The sequence below is a fragment of the Pipra filicauda genome, unplaced genomic scaffold (assembly GCF_003945595.2).
Source record: "Pipra filicauda isolate LSUMZ 115617 unplaced genomic scaffold, ASM394559v2 scaffold101_size5749837_pilon, whole genome shotgun sequence".
In the NCBI taxonomy this organism is placed as follows: domain Eukaryota; kingdom Metazoa; phylum Chordata; class Aves; order Passeriformes; family Pipridae; genus Pipra; species Pipra filicauda.
This window is the reverse complement of record NW_024103452.1, coordinates 1,547,075-1,566,806: the sequence shown is the minus strand read 5'-3', so window position 1 is coordinate 1,566,806 and position 19,732 is coordinate 1,547,075. Positions and strand designations below refer to the sequence as shown.

At 39.6% G+C, this 19,732-nt stretch overlaps 1 protein-coding gene across 1 annotated transcript in view; it reads left to right on the top strand.

Annotated features, from left to right (window-relative positions):
* The window catches only part of ELOVL2 (ELOVL fatty acid elongase 2), a 48,281-nt gene that overhangs the window by 21,845 nt on the left and 6,704 nt on the right, over positions 1-19,732 (top strand). Inside the window, exons 2-3 of the mRNA XM_027745074.2 lie at positions 2,165-2,228; positions 7,472-7,659. Of these exons, the coding sequence (XP_027600875.1) occupies positions 2,165-2,228; positions 7,472-7,659 (252 nt within the window). The remainder of the gene's footprint in view (positions 1-2,164; positions 2,229-7,471; positions 7,660-19,732) is intronic.

Genomic DNA, 19,732 nt, shown 5'->3' with positions numbered 1-19,732 from the left:
AAAGACATGTAAATGTATGTAGGGACATGGTCTAGTAGTGAACTTGGCAGTGCTGGGTTAATGGTTGTACTCAATGACCTAGAAGGTCCTTTCCAACTGAAAAAATTCTATGATTCCTTTTTTTTTTTCTTTAACATCTTCCTTCTGCTCTTTCTTTTTTAATACTTGAATTCCTCCATCTAAGTGCTAGATGCACTAATTTCAATTTCAATGCAACTGAGAGTAGTTTTCTCTACAATATTTTAATATGAAAGGAATATACATTTTTTTACTTTGTTCTTGACATGTAAGATTTGTTTATATACTGTAAGCATGAAAGCAGGTAGCTTTGTATACTCATTCCTACAACTCACTTGAATCCATTACAGTATTTTTAACAAAGCAGTCTGTTAAGTCTAACCACAAAACCATCAAGCACAGGAGTAGCTCTGTTTCAAATAGCTGAAGCAGGTGGGCACATCACAGGCAAACAGCATTTCCCAAACAGCAGTGTCTTCATCATGAAATAACAGCAGAGCAACTGCATAGCTCAAGGACGTAAAAATGGCAGCAGACTGTTTGCACAAGTCTGGAACCTGGAAATTGAGTCACCTCCTGTAACAGAAGCCATCTTTAGGCTGCTAAGGAAATCGTTTGAAATTCAGAAAATGCCTTTCTTTAGGGCAGTAGCCAGGACACTTTCCTAAAGGCTGGATTAGAGTCCTCGGTGCTGCAAAGTATGAGAAATCTTTTTGTATCATGAGTCATTGGTTTCATGCTCCTCCTTTTGAGCAAGTCCTTTATTTTTTGCTCTAAAAAATAATATATACTTATAGTTTTGGGGGTTTTGCTGGTTATCTTATCTTTTACTTTAAGATAAGATAAATTGAGCAGCATCTTGCAGAGATAGACATTTACAGCCTAGGATGCTGCAAAACCTTTTGCTGCCACATATTCACATAAAATCTGTCCACTTTGAACAATCCGAGGATCAAAATGTAAGAGTGGAAGAAACAAAAGCAAGGGGCTTGGAAGTGCCAGGAACTTATCTTTGTTCAGACCACAACCCAGTCCCAGCAAAGGAATGCAGAGACCAGGGATGGACCTTCCAGGGTGCAAATATGGTTCTTCATGGGCAAATCTGCTAATGGTGTCTGCAGTCCAGGTTGTTGTGGAGATACCTGGCATTCAAAAGCACCCACAGCCCCTTGCCCTGCAGAAATGCTCACTTTGTGCCTCTCTCCTCATCTTGGCTGCATTTGCTCAGTGCTGAAATTAATTCATCGAGCACAGTAGGGCACTGTTGGGAGGAAGAGAGGAAGAACCTGGCTGACCTCAGGTTGTGGCAAAGAGTTGTTCAGGCAACAGCATGCAGGAAGCCACTGCTCAGCACTGGAGTCTGGAAAGAAATGTTTTGCAGAGGTCACAAATCCAACTGAGGGAAGGACTGTGTTGGTCATGGCTTAGCTCCCAACTCAGTCACAAAGAGACACAAATTTGCTAAAACTGTCAGCTTAGCAGCTTCATTGACTTAGACCTCAAAACACAATATCTCTGTAATGTAACCCTGCCCTTCCTGCCACCCTACATGGGCTGAACTTCATTGCTGGAGCTCTAGGTTCTTCTGTAGACTTTTTTTTAGGAACTTGGGGACTGATTTAGATAAATCTCAGTTGGCTCACCTCAAAAATTTCCTTCTTTAAGCATAAAGCATCGAGATATTCAGTTGATGTGCTGTCACTAGGCTGGTTGCAACCAGGCAGTTTTGTGAAGCATACCAAGGGAATGGCCAGCTCCTCTCTGCAAAACAAAACAATTCAGTTGAGGAAACATAACAAAACACAGAAGCATCTTTATTAGAGTGAAAACTACATCCACCACAGATGGCTTTACTGTGATACTTGCTGTTTTTCATTTGCAAAACCTTAATTTCTCTTCTTAAAGAGTTCTGGTTTGGGCAGTTTCCAGTAACAAGGCTTCTACTGTTATCTAGACCACAATCTGCCCTAAATTAATTTTTAAGAAGGTTTGTTATGTTTTTCAGTATACATGATGTTGAGTAATTTGGAAATACTTGTGCATGACACATTTTTTACTAGTTTATTGGAGATTTTTTCTTAAATGTATTCTCTATGTGAGCTGTGAGATAATGTCTTCGTCACATATCCTTTTCCATATTTTTTAGGAGACCCTGAAAGCTTTTGACCGGGAAGTAAATGCGTTTGTGGACTATATGTTTGGACCTCGAGGTAAGCTGTTCCACTTCCATTTCCCATTTAGAAAATAACACCTTTACAGATTACCACTCCAAAAAATTCTAATAAATCTATCATTGAAAATGTAAACCAGGCAGAACCACAGTGTTTGCAGGAACACACCATTGTGGTAGGAAATCTATCAATGCACTACAATTATAAAAAGCAAATAGATTTTTATTTTGAGTATTTGACATAATATTATCTGTAATATAATTTAAAACCAATCATAGATTATACTGAAGCTGAAGAAGAAATGACACACAATTTTTAAAAATTTTTTTAAGCTTAAAGAAAAGTCACTAGATTTGGGATTCCTTTGTTTCTGAGAATATCAAAGGAATTCAATTTTACATCCTAATGTGGAATAAAAACCTGAAAGACTGGATCTTTTGGAAAGTGGGAAATCTGTTTTGGGACTGATTCTTATTCATAATCCAGTTTGTTCGGTCCAGCTACTTATTAAATTGCCTTCAGGATCACATCCAAAATTTCAATAAACCAGTAGACTGGATAGAAGAACAGACGCATTTGTCAACTTCCCCTTATTGCTTTCTGGCATAGTTTGGACAAGAATAACCTAAATAACTGTAGCTCGGAGGTTCCTCATGCTTTGTTAGGACTGAAACAAGTAATGGCAAGAAACACCCAAACCTGAAATAGGACTGCAGATGAGGATGGAGCATCAAAGTCAGGGCTAAGAGAGCCGAGCAAATAAAGGGAAGGGGTGAGGCAGGAGCTTAGACAACACAGTCTTCAGAGAAGGTCCCTGCAAGGCCACCTTGCTGTTGATAGGGCTGGATTTAAACATTCTACTTCAGGAATTGGCTTGCAAACTTTTTCCCATGGTTAAATCTGGAACAGCTACTCATGTGGATGGACATATTGTTATGGATTCCTGATTTGTTGAAGTAATGTCCTCCATGTCCCAGAAATAATTCTTGCTTAATTAGAAGGAAAAGGGAAAGATATTGTGTTCGTAAAACCAAGAAATTCTCATTTTTCATAGCTAGCTGGATGGCTACAAAATCTTTTTCATCCTCTCTGCAGTAGATATGAAATTTAAAAGAAAGATTTCCAGTGAAGAAACACTGAAGAGCTTGGGAACAGCAGCAGAAGTGGTTAAAACAGAACAGATTTAATTAATGGCTTCTACAATAGTACATTTTAATATTAACAAAGAAATGTGATCAGAAGAATAAAAGTACTACTTTTTTTCTTGTTGGTGGTGGTTTTTTGTTTTGTTTTGTTTTGTGAGGTTTTTTTGTTTGGTTGGTTTTTTTGGTTTTGTTTATTTGTTTGTTTGTGGTTTTTGTTTTTTGTTTTTGTTTTTGCTTTTTCCCCAAATGGCCGTGATATTCTCTTTCATTCCTCTTTCCTTATTGGTCCAGACAAATTGTCTGAAGGAATGAACTGTAGTTAATCCAATTCAGAATAGCACACAGATCCCTTTGGGCTTTTAGAAAGCCCTTCAATTAAACAAGTATTATTTGTATTGCTTGCCAAGTACATCACCATCCTTCTCCAGACAACAGTGCTGGAGATAGCATTTGTTTGTCCATGCCCATGCCTCTTCACTCTGATCTTTCATTTAACTGGTGGTAAAATGACACAGCATCATACATCTTGTGAATAACATAGCTCCCTCCAGTGTGTTGATCCACATAAATAATTCATATAAATAATTCACATAAATAATTCACAATAAACTGCAAACAGTTTTAAACTGAATGACTTCACAGATGAAGTGAATGAATTCTAGTGAATTTGGGAGCTTCCCCAAACACCTAAACCCACAAACCATTCCCCTTCTTTCTATCCACCAATTTTCTTCTACAATATCCAATTCGTATAGCAGCAAGGTGACTTAAAAGGATAGATTTTATATACATAGTCATATTTTGTACCTTCATTCACTGGTATCAGCTGGGTTTTGCACGCAGATTTACCTCAATGTTTGCTCTTGAAGTAGCAGATGAAGTCCTTTGGGTCAGGGAGTAGAAGCCATATAGATGCCCACCAGTTGCATCTCTTAATTTGTTCGTTGATATTGTTCGTAGACTCAAGGCAGATCGAGAATGAGTGAAATAGCTCAATTGTTCTGTAAGAGATCATTTTTCCAGAGTCACCTTCATCTGCAGAGTATTGTTTGGTATTATGAAAATTAAGGAGTATTGAATTGCAGGAGGTAAATCTAGTTAACTGGTTCCTTGTGAAAGAAACAGAGGTAATCAAGAAGAGATATATTTTATTAAAGTTATGATAAAGTAATAAGCACTTCTCCTCGATAGAGTATGATCTGTAGCAAGGCACTGGTGCAAAACCATCTACTCTCTGCACCTAAAAAGGTCTGAATCTACTCAGACACCAACTGGCCAACTTGAATCAAACAGAAACTTGAATCAAAATGTTTCTAAACCTCATTGATAAAAGCCTGATACCTTTAAAGAACCTGGGAGGCCTGCCACTCATTTCAAAGGAGCCAAGATTTCACCCCAAGGGTTTGGCACATCATGGCCAGTGACTGTGAATGAGCCTATTCACGGAGTGATCAGAGCTTGTGGGCACCTGCTCCTTCCCGTACTGTAGTCCAGTGCTTTCCCACTGTGGCTTTATTCACTGCTTTGGTCTCAATCTCAGATGCTGTACAAGTTCAATATTGTAAAAATAATCCTTTCTGCTATTGACAGCGTACTTTTACAGTACTTGAACACAGAGATTTATTTAACTGTCAGTCAACAGAAATACTTTTCATCTCTCCTTCTTCTGATGACTTCTTTTGAAATACATTCCCTTTCCTCCCGCTTCCTGACATATAAAATCCTCCCTCCTCTTGTCATTCAGGGATAAGTGGAAGTGGAAACAAAACAGTCACATTCCTTGGCTGCTGTTTATAAACCACTCTCTTCCAGTAACTGTCTTACACTTCAAGGTATTGAGGTCATGGTGGACAATGATCAGGAAGGCTACATGTTTTAACAATTTCTCTTGAATCTGAAATAGTACAGAACTTAAAAATACTTAACATGGTGACCTGAACAAGCACACTAGTTGTGCTTTTGTATGGATCAGCCCCCATGCTTGTGGCCACTCAGAGCAATATGGAACTTTCTGAGGTCATGCTGTGGCAGAATTTAATTCTGTTTAGTTTAGTTTGTATTCTGAACTCTTCCAAGTACTTTTCCTCTTTGAGCAAACATGCAGTTCCGTCATCTACTAATGCCAGTTGGCGTTTTTGCACATAACCTTTATGCACCAAGTGTTGCAATCCTTGGATGGGAGACCTTTCCTTAGATAGCAGTCTTGCTGACATGACTGCTTTCTACATCTTCATTTAGGATACCAATTAAATAAATGAAATCCTTATGCTCCTAAAACATCAACACTTACATGCACAACCTTTACCTGTCCTATGACTCAGTCCTGTTAAGAGCCAACTTGGGAGTAGAATCACCTCAAAAAACATTCATTCCACAGTTTCAGACATGGCTTGTGAGCTTTAAGAGGGTATTGGAAGGGTTTTATTATCACACTGAGGTGATCCTAATAAGCACTGAGATCCAAAGACAGAAAAGAGGTGTTGTGGATTGGTAATGCACGGCAAAGCAAGGCTACCCTATAAGGATGGATTGTGCTTTGTAATAGGCAGTTGTGCTGTTGTGACTACCCACACCTCTCTACTCCTAGACGTTTTTGGGAGTCCAAAATGGAGAGTCAAAACCAGGAGAACATTGGACTTCCATGGTAGTGTGGGCCTGGTTGAAAGTCTTTCCAGTGAAAGAGCTAACATCCCTCGTGGAATCCAAATTCAACAGATGAATGTTACAGCCACTGCCATGGATGCAAGGGAAGAAGTGGAGGAAGAGTGTAATGAAAAAGAAAGCTGATGTTCATAGCCTGGTTCATAAGTAGGTTACTCTAACACACTTAAAATTTCACTTTACATATACCTGTATGCATATACTTCTAAGGAAAGAATAGTTAGAAAGAACACAGTACAGCAAAATTGTAATCAATTGTTAAATGCTTGGGCACATTTGCTTTGTGTGTCATCCGTTGACCAGTCCTTTCCAAATTCAACACAGGCAGAAAAACAGTAAAATATTTTTTTCATGCTCTGTGAATACCCTTTCTTTTACAATTTTTAACATAATCTTGGTTCTTTGTAAAAAATAAACTAAGTAATTTAAAACATTTTCTAAGAGCAAAAACATCTTCCTAAAAGCAAAAAGAACTACTTTCTGTGTGACCTGCACAATAGCTCCTCACTGACTTCTTTCTTCACTTACTTCTCACTGACTTCTTTCTTCACTTACTTCAGAAGTCGTGACAGATTTAGAGTAAATTTTCTGAAAACTAGCCATGATGCCCCCTTGTTCTTTTCACAGATAAATGGCTGAATATTGTTGCTGTGGAAAATTAACTCTAGATTTTGCTCCATCATGGGGAAAAAAAAAAGAAAAGAAAGCACACTCCTTTTGCTCTTGGCATACAGTTGCTCATATGACAACAAAGTTGTGCCTCCAGATTGGCATCTAGGATTAGGCTTTGCTCATATACACTGAACTATCTGATTACTGCCAATGGGATTACTTGTGTGAATAAGGCAAGCAGGATTTGACCTTAATATTTCATTTTAGGACCAGGCAAGTAGGACAGAAACTGTGAGAAAGCAAGCCCTTGCCCAGACAAAGTTCTTTGATAACCATCAAAGTACATGTTTGCCACTTGCTTTTCGTATTTAATGTTTTGGAAGAGTCCTCCCCTGTATAAATATTTTCTAGCAAATATTATATACCTTCCTACCTCTATGGCAAGTACAGAATTAAAATAACATATGACCTGGCAATATTACATGCATATTTTGTATTTAACACTATCTGCAAATTGTCCATTGAGCAGATTAAGATAGGATTTAAATAAATACTAAGTTAAAACATTAGATTAAATTTTTAAGCCTATAAGAATGGGGTTTTTTCCATTTTCTCTTTACTATTAAAATGAGGTGATTTAAATGACCTTAAATTATTAGGAAATTCCATGCAGTTTTCAACCCACATTCTCTGAATTCACATGCAATTTTGGTGAGGTGAAGTTAATGGATAGCTCTTGTGAGCAAAGCATGGCAGATTACCTCTCATGCTTTTAAGCAGAATTTTGCATGATGTATTCTGACTTACTTTAGCAATACTTTACCACAGCCTTCTTAATTGCCTGCTCTGTGTGATTTTTTTTAGATGCCAGAGTTAGAGGATGGTTCCTTTTGGACTCTTACCTTCCCACATTTTTCCTTACTGGAGCATATCTACTCTGCATATGGCTGGGCAAAATGTTCATGAAGAACAGGCCTCCTTTCTCTCTCAGGGCTCACCTCATTGTGTATAACCTTGGGATCACACTGCTCTCCTTCTACATGCTCATAGAGGTAAGTGTTCTTCCAGGCAGTGAGGATGAGAAAGGTGAGCAATACACAGTTTTTAGCAGAAATATCTTAGTGACAGGTAGTTTTGCTAGGAAAGTTAAAATCAGCAGCAAAATAAACTTTAAGATCAAAAAAAGGCCCTCAGCGATTGGACAGTGAGCTGTACAGTACTTTCTCATCTTAGATCTTGGCATGTTTTGATCATCCTTCCTGAGCTAAAGTCCACACCTGGGACAGCTGGCTGCTACCAGGACCGCATCTACAAGCATAAATTTGAACCTGCAACAGGCACTCAGTTCAAACATGCCTACACCTCGTTTTTCAGCACCTATGAAAATGCCCATGGATTGTGTTTCATTCATATGACTGTCTATGGAATGGTTTTGCCATGTACAAATGCTCATGCTTAATATGTACAGATTTATATATGAGAGCAAATACTGATTTATTTATGGTATTGACAATTCAATGTTATTTTTCTGCTCTCGTGACTAAGAAGCTTCCCTCATATAGTCAGACAGTCAGAGACAGATTTTAAAAACTTACCACTTTATTGAAAAGCAAGTGCTGTGGGGCTTGGAGGCTGAATATGGTCATATAGATTATTTTCCAAGTACTTTTCAGGAAGGAACATGCTCACACAAATCAGGATCCATTCAGAACCAAAAGAGAGGTTTGAATGCATCTGATGATTTTGCAACAACAGAGGACTCAAACGGTGCTCCTCAGCAGACGAGTGTTTTCACCTCCCCAGTGGGGAGCAGAAGCCAAAAGTCACTGTTTGGATATTATCTGGGAGCAGCCCATTCTCAGCCTTTTAATAACTGAGATACTTCTAATATTAAGGTGATAACATACATTACCTGTGGCCCTTAAAAACAAACACTAGAAGACAAAACCCACAGAACATTTTCTGACTTGGCTTAAGAAGTAACCCCAGGCATGCGAAGCCCTGGCTGAAGGATGTGCTTGATTCCATGGTGTGACTTGCAGAGGTATGAGCTGACACTGCTGTGTTGCCTGCACAGCCTCATGGCATTGCTCGCTCCCTGGGCTCTCGGCCACAACAGCAGTTTCCACGAGAAATACAAGGATTAACTTGTTCTGTCAATAGGACAAGAAACTTTTCAGAGGCCAAACAGGACCCCCAAAGATTTCAAGTTTTAAATTAATTTGAACTAAACACCAAGTTATTGGCCTGGTCAAAAGGCTAAGTAGCAGTTTAGATTTGTGCCCTTGCGCAAAGGACTGATTGTGCTACAAAGAGCTTCATCCTGGTTGGAGCTCCAGCTGGCTTCAGAGGCTGCTGCAGTGTCTGAGAGTACAGGATAAGGTTTAGAGCAAAGAAGAAACAACTACAGTTGCTGGAAGGTTTGATGACTCCATAATGATTGTCCTCTAGAATTTAAATTAGTACTTTGATGTTTAAATCCCCATTTTGCTTGAAGGTATACAGATAACTGGCTGCAGTAGCAGGACTCAGCAAAAAGGATTAACTGAATAGAAAGCAATACTGCTGCTCCCTTCCCCTTGCAGTCCGATTTGGCCTGTCACAAGTAAATAAATGAAAAAACAAAGAAAGTTTTAGCAGGTCTCACTTGTATGAATGAAGCAAACTTGGTTTCAGTCACCTTCACATCCTTTTAGGAACTGTATTTAATCAGCTTCCATTCAGCTGCCTCACTGATCTGTCCTTCCTGAGGCTAACTTTTCTGCAGACAGTCACTGAGTTGTGTTAGTCCTCAAATTAGTCCCTTGGTACCTTGATTCTGAGTCTGGAGGTTGCCGATTTATACCTCCCAGATTGCAGCTGGGCATGGCTGGCAGTGCTAACTTGTAGCTCCACATTCTGCATTTTTTGGGAACCCAGGGAACATGATAACTGTTCGACACTGCCAGCTGTTTTACTGCAGATTTCCCTCTTAGCTCTGGACTGACAGTAAGGCTGGTTTTACACTGTACAAAACACACTTCCATAATAGTGGCTCTGTATTTTTCATAGTCTAGTTGCCTGGCTCCTTTCACAGCTTCTCCTGTAAAGGAGCAGAAAGGAAGTTAAGACTTGCAGACCTGCCTGAGGTAGCTTGCACGTCTCTACTGAAGAAAAACAGGCAAATGGGAGAGCAGAAATCATCTTCAGTACAGAATAAATTCATGGTGACTCAGTATTTCAAAATGTCTAATTTCCAAAGCTTCTCTTTGCCCCTTATTCTCTCTGTCTGTTGGGGACATTAAGCTCTTTAAGGCAAGAGTTACCTATATTTAGCACATTCTGCACGGTGGTTTCTTATGTAAACCAGTTGATCCCTCCAGAGAGTATGATTCAGGATTAATTCTTAGTTAGACACATCTATAATAGTTGTTTTATTCCTCCATTGTCCCACTGCATCTAAACCCCTCTGGTCACTGTACCACAGATAATCACAAAATAATAAGCTCTACAATAGAGATAAAAACCAGAAAAAAACAAAAACAAAACAAAAAGAAAATCACCACCCCAAAAAAACCAACAGGCAAACAAAAAACACCCAGTAATGGGTATTGTTGTTCTTGTCTCTTCTTTGGTTTGTTTATAAGGTGCCACACACCATTTCTTGCAAGAGCACCAGAATGTGGCGGTTGCTTCTTAGACATTCAAAAGAAAAAAATATCTTGTTCAAAGGAAAGAGTGTATCTCCAAATGCAGACTATCCCATATGAGGAATTTAACAAGAAACATCGTAAACCTGCTGATGGGAGTACTTCTGCTTCATTTTTTCATCTCCTCACTCTCATCTCCTGACTAGTTTAGCTGTCCCTTAATGACAGTTGATTTGTACAGCCTCAAGGCAGGAAAACAAAGGCTATGGCAAAAAGTCATAACAAAAGGGCTGTTTTTAAATCTCCAAGGGCAGATTCCTCTTTTGAGCCCGAACTCCATGCACTGCACCATAGGCATGAACTATCTGGGAGCTGATTTTAGCTCTATGAGCTTTGAGGTCAACCAATCCGCAAAGTACTTGGAGGAACAGCTCCAGGACAACTCTAAGATGTACCATTAGCATAAGGTCAGATACCCCTACTATCCCCCAAGGACAAGGTCTAAAGATAAACAGCTCTGCTGAGCTGCCCCCATCCTACTGAGATGTCTCAAAATTTTTGTATCAAAAAGGAGTTAGGTGCCTCTGAAGGCCCACCAGAATGGAAGTTTATTAGACCTTAATCTAGACTTTTTAGTTTAGCAAATAGATTTCATCGAAGTTGTCAAATGCACTTACCTTTCCCAATTAAATATGATGCAGAAGTGGGCACTTGGTTTTGGAGCACTTTTTTTTCAAGTACCTGAAGCTTAGACACAAGTACTGTGCTTAAATTAGGCTGCAGGTGCACTGATGGGGAGGCAGAAGACAATTCCTTCCATCCTTGCTGCTACCAAAGAAACCTGCTTCAGAAGTGTGTTATTGGTTGTGTATTTCTCTGTACCATTAAGCGTTCATAGCCTCAGATAACTCTACCAATCCAGCAATTTCTAGTAACATGGCCAAAAATCTGCATAAGGAAGAACAGCCACCACCTTTTTATTTTTATAAAAATCAAAACTTTCAACAATTTTACTGACGTAACACGTGCCATTTCTCTACACAAATCTCTGCCTAAGATCCTGAAAGTACCAACTATGAGCAGAAAATCAGCTTATTGTGAAAACCAGTCATGTCTGTGAATATTTTAAAATTATTTTATGTGCTCACAAACCACACTTTGGGCATTCTGCCTGAGCACCAGAGGCCACAGGATAAAACTGTCACAAGTCCAATGATAAATTCAAACTGCAAACACGGGAGACCAATGCTGATCTCTGAATTCTGAAATTACTCAGGTGAGGATACTCTCTCTCATTAGTAGGAAAAGACATAATCTCTGCCAAGGTCTTAGGCTGCTTTCCCCAGCAGTAAGTATCACTTCTGCCCTATTTAAATTAAATCTCAGCTGGTCATCAAGGTCTCACCCAAGTCCTTTTGTTGATCAGGCACTGAGAAAACCAGGACACTGGCACCATTTGGGTCAGATTAAAAAAGAGATCTAGAGATATGTGTCATTAGCATAGTGGTGGCGTGATGTCTCAAGCTGCCTGTATCCCCAGATAGCTTCTCAGACTTATTACAAATCCACAGGATTTGTAAGCAAGCAACCACATCCATGTGAGAAAGGCAGGACTTGCATGTGAGGGCCCCTTGATTCAAAGCAAAGGGAAAAGAGCAGTACTCACAAGTATTGCCAGCCCAGTACATTAACCTTTCTAGAGAAACCAGAAGAAAAGTCTTTTACCTTACAGGATTAAATAAAATAAAAAGCAGTAAATCAACTTCACTTTACCTGTTTCTAGGAGCTGAAAATTCATCCCACAGTAAGTCCAAATTCTGAATTTATAGTCACAACTTGCAGATTTATAAGTGACAAGGTGGTGTGAAGATTCCCAAGAATACCAGAATTGCCTTCTGTGTATCCTCTGATAGCAGGGATAGGTCAAAAACACAGTGCTGGTATGACCAGGTCCATCAGCCATCATTTTTAACCCTACACACTGCAACTGAGATTAGATCTCACAGATCTAATATAATGCCCGAATTTGGCAAATATAAACCAAATATAATGCCCGAATTTGGCATAATGGAATAAAACAAAAGGAATAAACCAAAAAATAGAAGGAGCACTTAGACTCTGTTTTATTCCATCATTACAATGGCTGACATCAGAAACATTTGCTTCCTAGCTGTGCAAGTGTTGAAAAGATAGAGCTTGTGTAGCAGAAGTTCTAAGAAAAGCTTTAACAGTGCAGATGATGAGGGAAGGTAAAAAAGATACAGATCTTAGCCAATTTCAACTGTCCTGGAATTTTACTATAGAAATCCAACTTCAACATAATCTTGCTTTTGGTGGGTTTTTTTGTTTGTGGTTTGTTTTTTTTTTATTTAAGATTGTGATAAGTTATTGTTTTCTCTCTTCATTAATTGTTCAGAAGTTAACAAATGTAAATTAATTACGGAAGTAGGGAATGATTCTAGATCTATAAGGATTGGTGCTTAAGGTGAAGGCTTCCTTGGAAGTGTTTCTTTAATTAGTACAGAAAGACTGTCTTAACGTTAGGGGAGCAAGAGAAAAAGAACAAAGTGAGAAACCAGAAGAGGTCAGATGCACTTCCCTATCATCTGAACAAGGGACAAGTGAGAAAAGAAAAACCTAGACAGTAAAAGGTCACCAAGCAGTGAAATGTAAGGACAAGAGCAAACAGCTCTTTTGAGCAAGTACGAACTCTGAGCGAATAAATTACCAGGTGTTCCTCTATCTTAATTGAATAATTTGTTTGGAGAGCTGAGGAGCTGACTTTGCTGTCCTTGCCTGCAGTTATTCCAGTTGGACGTGTTGTCCTCACTTCTCAGTTTTCATCCTCTGTGTTCTCCATGTCTTTCATACTAACCTTTCTGAGCTCTGCATTTAGGTATAACATTTAACCTCATCATCAAAAAAGGCAGTGCCCTGGATCTCACATGCACATTCAAATAGAATTCAGTAGAACTTTACTGGAAATCAAGAGTAAAACTTCTTATGTTGAGGTTTTTCACAATTACAAATCTTCTGATACCATCACTGGTACCACAAAGTAACATACGGGAGCTACTCAGAACAGATATAATAGGGTATTTCCTATTCAGTGCCTGTTTTGGTTTGGCACAACACTGCCACTAAGTTATTACGGTTGGGGAAACCAAGGCACTGACCAAGTAGCAAGGCTGGGACCAGGCTTCTGGAATTACCTAGTCCCGGGCTGAACAATCTAGCCCAAGCTGCTTCCCAATAGTGTTTATAGTCTTGCCAGTTTAACTCTGAGATCTTCAAGGCAAAAGAGCAGCAATTTGGAAACTCAGGCTGTCCTGCACCTTAGCTATCCATCTAAAATCTGGGATTATACCATAATTCTTGGAGTCTTGTCTAAAAATAGGCAACCTCTACAGAGAGGTATTGTCCAGCAAATATTATTCACAGATGATTTTACAATTTAGTGTCCTAGCCAAAATAAACTGCCTTAAAGCTTTCTAGGTATTGTTTAAGACTGATCTAATGGCAAATTGAGGGTGATTAATGGTTCCTTTCTCTGTTCATTGAGTTATCATGTGAAAGTGTGATGGCCTCAGCAGCATTGCAGTGTGCTTCACTCCAGCCTCTTGGGGATAGCAAGACAATTCAGATGTTGCATGCTTGTGGAAGTGAGTCATGTTACAGGAAAAGAGCTGATTTCTCCCTTTAAAAACTAAAAAAGGAAAATCATGTAAGATTATTAGCATCTCCTCTCTGTTTTTAGACACTGATAATCTTCTCAGGCATTCCATGCTAAAATTCATTTTAAAAAAAAGTAATTCCTCTCTCCTTCCTGAGACACTGTACTGATTGTTTGGTTAGACTCCTTTTCCTTGGGATGTGGCCATCAGAAAACTGCTTTTAGAACTGTTTTGTCCAAGTCCAGAGATCCAGGGAGGAGCTGCCATTCACAAGGACTAACAAAAGTCTCCTATGGCCAAGGGAAGTGATTCACCACACTTCAAGTTAAACCCTTCTTTTTGCTACATAGACATATTAGACTCCTTAGTTTAGCAGGACTGCCATTGTTTGAGAACAGTGGTCAGATGAAGTTGTTTTAATTGGCCTGAGGACTGGAGTGCCTTAGAAAACCCAATAAAACACCATACCCATAATAATGTCAAGGTGCATCTTGCTCTGTTTTTTTTCACAAGAAGGACATAAATGCTCATCCTCCCACTCTACACTATGAAGAGGAATTTTAATTATTTGAATACTAAGTCTATTATTAGTTACTGGCTTTCCTTCTGAGGTGTTTCCATATAGATAGATGATATACTGGATAGACTATTTCAGTTGGAAGGGACCTACAGTGACCACCTAGTCCAACTGCCTGACCACTTCAGGGCTTATCAAAAGTTAAAGCATGCTGTTGAGGGCATTGACCAAACGCCTCTTAAAACACTGACTTGGGACTGACTGAGGCTTGCAACTTTGACCACCTCTCTAGAAAGCCTGTTTCAGGGTTTGACCACTCCCATGGTAAAGAAATGCTACCTAGTGTCCAGTCTAAACCTCCCCTGCCTCAGGTTTGAACCATTACCACGTATCCCACCATTCCTGTCTCTGGATCCCAGAGAGAAGAGCTCAGCACTTCTCTCTTCACTTCCCCTCCTCAGGAAGCTGTAGAGAGTCATTGAGGTCACCCCTCAACCTCCTTCTCTCTAAACTAGAGAAGCCCAAAGTCTCAGCTGCTGTTCCCAGGACAGGCTTTCCAGCCCTGTCACCAGCTTTGTTGCCCTCCTCTGGACACATTCAAGGACCTTCACATCCTTCTTGAATTGTGGGTCCAGAACTGCACACAGTGCTCAAGGTGAGGCCGCACCAACGCTGAACACAGTGGGATAATCCCCCCTCCTGACCACTGGTTGTGCCATGTTCGATGTACCCCAGGATGTGGTTTGCCCTCTGGGCTGCCCGGGCACACGCTGCTCACACTGAGCTACTGCTGACCAGCACCCCCAGATCCCCTTCTGCAGGACTGCTCTCCAGCCACTCCTCCCCCCAGCTTATACTTGTGCCCACATTACTCTGTCCCAGGTGCTGGACATTTGATCTTGTTGAGTTTCATGCCACTGACTATTGCCCAATGTTCAAATCTATCTAGATACCTCTGCAAGGCCTCTTGTCTCTCAAGAGAGTTGACAGCATCTCCCAATTCCATATCATCAGCAAACCTGATAATGGGGCATTCAACTCTTGCCTCCAGATCATTGATATATATGTTGAACCACACTGGCCCCTAGAATTGAGCCCTGAGGAACTGTGCTGGTGACCACCAGCCAGATGTAACAAGATGCCGATGCCTCATCCTCTGTCTTTCTCTGGCCCCGGGACAAGGGGAAATACCTTATTGCTTCTAGACATTTTCTCTCTGAGAAGGTCCAACCATGCAGAGACTCAAATAGCACAGAGAAACAGCAGTCAGTAGAAATGGGAATATCCATTCAGAAAGCCACGTTGCTTTCCTTTCTAGCCTATCACTAGAGGACAGATGCAAGAACAAGTTACAGCTGTGAGATTTTTAAAGTTGAAAGCTTGAAATGAGCAGGGCACAGGCCCCTGGGTCAGGGTCTTGGTGGTTAGTCTGCTACTCAGCAAAATGAGAGGATTATATTGTCTTCTGGTACCTGCTGCCCACTTCCCTGAAATTTCTGACAGAGGAACCATCTTTCATTCCTGAACAATGTGATTCCTCACTTAGAAAAATAAGGCATGAGTTGGACTGTTGCAGCAAAACAACTCTCATGAATCTTCATGCTGGTTATACTTGAGTAGACAAATAGAAGTCATTTATTGGTGTAAAAACTGGAATCTATTAAGAACAACATTAGGGCAACAGCAAACTACAAAAATATGAAAACTCTACTAATTAACAGGATACTGTTACTTAGCAGAAATTTTTCACAAGGCAGCGCTTTCCTCTTTACGTGATCTGATTTTCCAAATAGCTTCAAACAATACATGTTTTAATATTATTTTCAGGATAGGCTGCCAAGAATGCAAAGAATTCAAAGAATTATTTGCTAGAGGGAGAGAATTTGTGTCTTGAAAGGGAGAGGGGATTTCTCATGTCTTTAATACATACTGCACTTGCACCATCTCTGTGTGATTAATAATACCAGCTCTACAGAACTGTAAGAGTGCTCAGTGTGTGAAAGGGAACATTACTGAAACAGTACAAGTAACATATGACCTTGGTATCAGAGGAAAAGAGACCTGATAACAAAATATCTCATGTGAAGGTACCAGCTTCTGTTCCAGATATGCAGCTGGCTTATTTAGCACCACTGGGTAAGCTGCTTACCTTCCACATCACTGAGAGCCAACATGAAAGTCATGGCCTAGGATCACCAGGATTCCATAAAAAGTACTCTTTGCCTTCCAAGTTTCCCCACTACTTATTATTGTTTTAATTTAATTAGGAAATTAGCCAAAAATCTTGAAAATTATCATGCGAAGCAGAAGAGTAAAAACTCAAAGTGATTTCTTCTCTTTTTCCTAAAGGACACACAGTAGTATGTAAGGTGCATGCAACAGAGAATAGAAATGCTGAGCTACAGCAAAGCTGATATGAAAGACTGAGGTTAAAAAAAGTCAGAAAAAGATCTTCACTCTAAGCTGCTGGCTCTTGAAATGCAGACACAAACCAGAGGAAACTCTTCTGCCAAGTAAAATGACTGGGAAATATGCAGAGTGATCTGCAAAATCTGACATTATACAGAATGATGAAAGAATGAACAAAAGAAATCAAATAAAGCTCTGAAGTCAGAGAGAGCAGTATTCTCACCCTAAAGTCTGTTCTCCATTTGCATGCTGACCATTTGTAAGGAGTTGCAGATTTCTCAATTACCAAGTTAGAAAACTGTGATGTTGAAAAGAAATATTGATTTTCTTTCTCAACCTCTAAGGGTTTTTTCATCTCATTTTCCAACAGGGGACCTATGAATGGAATACTTGAAAAAAAAGCCCAAAACCTTTAGCACTATCAGGAAAGTTCCTAACCTTTAACATAAAAGAAAACAACACACATAAAAGAATTTTGAAAAATCAATTTATTGTAATTTTAAACAAATCAGAACAGTCGTAAAACAGACTAAACAAAATATCTAAAACAGCAAATTTTCCCGGCAAATTTCTGTGAACCAACATTCACATACTGCAGCAGAAAATTTTATGAGGCCAGGTTTCTTCAGCAAAGCAAAGAAATGAGTTCATTTTAAAAGGAAGGGAAAAATAAGCTGAGAGAGTAAAGTGGTTTTGCAATTAGAACCTGAAAAAAGTAGATTAATGAGATTAAAAGAGATATGAACAATTTGACCATTTTAAGCATAGGAAAAGTATGAATTTACAGATATAGAATGCAATAGGTGAAATTGTTTTCATAAGTCTTGGAAAAAAATGTTACAAAATTGCATGCCTCATAAGGTAAAATTATTTGAGAGCTTTAGATAAAAAATACTATAGGCACATCATATCACAGACCTAAGTTACAAAAAGTAACTCAACAAATACAACAAAATGCAATAGTGCATATTTGCAATGAAATCTCATAGTTTCTCAGTAAAATCAGGAGAAAGGGTCCTCTCTACTCTATGCACAAGAATGGAAAAGCAGTTCCCTCTTCTTTATTTGTTGTTAGAGTTTTGGGGGTCTGTGGGTCATAATTTCAATTCCCTGCAATCACAAGGGGTAGAGATGGTTCTGCTATCACTGCTTTCCACCTACACAGCCACTGTGGATTTCATTATAGCTGACTGAAAAAAATAAAACAGCAAGAGGAAATATCATTTACTTCCTGCTCCTATTAGTAGATCTTGCACGGCAGTTTTCTAGCAGAGCTGTTAATATCCATGTTTGAGGCCGTGCCTTACAAAGCTTCCAGATGTCACCACTGCAGTCTGCTGGTATCCTGCATGCTGCCTCCAGATGTGCTCCTGACACTCCAGCACTGTTAGACCATATTGTTCCCAGCCAAGAACAAGATGACAATTCCATTTTCTTCAGCATTTCTCAAGTAACAAGACAGAAGTGAGAACAAATCTGCAACTACAGCCTGTCAATAAGGCTTTGCTTGCCTATTCCAAAAGACTCAGCTTGGAGATCAGTCATGTCTTACTTAGAGGTAAAACCCAAGGCAGATGACTGCACAAAGAAGGCACCAAGAGGAGCTGCCCAGAAAAGCAATCGTGCATTAATGTCTCTTCATCCCTCATGAAGCAACTGTCTAGTGGCAGCTGCAGCATAGGCACAGATCTGGGAACCAAGGACATGCCACAGGAGGGACAGATGGGAAACTGGCATGTCCTCTGCCTCCTACTCAGAGAACAGAAATGACCCCTTTTCCACTCAGCAGCTTTTTGAAAAATAATATGGAAATGAACAGGCATAATTTGTTTTTCTCAAAGCTTTAACTCCTTTCTCTTCAGGACCTCTGCAGGTTGTTGGAGAGGTGCAGCCCATGCCCCACTTCCCACCTGACTGCCACAGCAGGGAAGGGAGAGGAGCCCATGTGTTCCAGCCCTATGTGATTGTAGGCACAACACCCAAGCAGAGGCTAACCTGGCAAGACAAGTTGTGGTTTCATCTGCACTGAGCATTTGTATGAGGAACTCTGGTTGTTTTTTTGTTATTTCCCCTGTTTTTAGATTCTGGTCCCATCCTGTTTGGTTTGGTGAAGTCTGGCACACGCTGCAGGTGAATTCATTGAAACATAGGCTGTTCCAAAAATAAATATTCTTGTTTCAATTGTTATATAGCAGTTATCTATAAAACACTTACTTTAATCTCTTTCTGCAATCTCTATGGGTTATTTTGGCCACACACATGACCAAAGTTACAGGGACAATCACAGAATTGCAATTCAGAAGAAAAATAGTAAAAGACCCTGGTTCTCCAGGTTTTATTGCATTTTAACATGAATTTATAATAAGCATTCTAGGCTATTTTCTAATTCTCCAGATAATATTATCAATAATATTTTTAATGAATTTAATCTATTAATTAATTCAGTTTGATCACTGAGAATATTTCTACTTCACTTTTGTATAGGTTATCACACATTCAATACTTTTCAGTGTGAACTGAAGGGAAAAATCATCCCTTCTGTGCTAACACAAATCATCCCCGTGAGTGTAGTGCCGGAGTTGAAAGCAATCCACTTCTCTCAGCATCTTGCAATTCTGCTTACAGCACAACACTTCCATGTATTTCTCCCATCACTGCTCACTGCATCACCTGTAGAGAGTGAGACAGTCCCCAGAACATGAATTGCTCAGCTTGGCCCCAAACCCCAATTTGCACACATTCAAGAATAAACAAGACCTTTTCAAAATCAATGGATTCTTCACTGCATTTATAGACAGAGATGATGCTCCCTTTTCCAAAAAGAATGCTGAGTCCTTTAGGTGGTCATTACTACAAAAAATATTCTACATCAAAACCCATCATATGGTTTTCTACA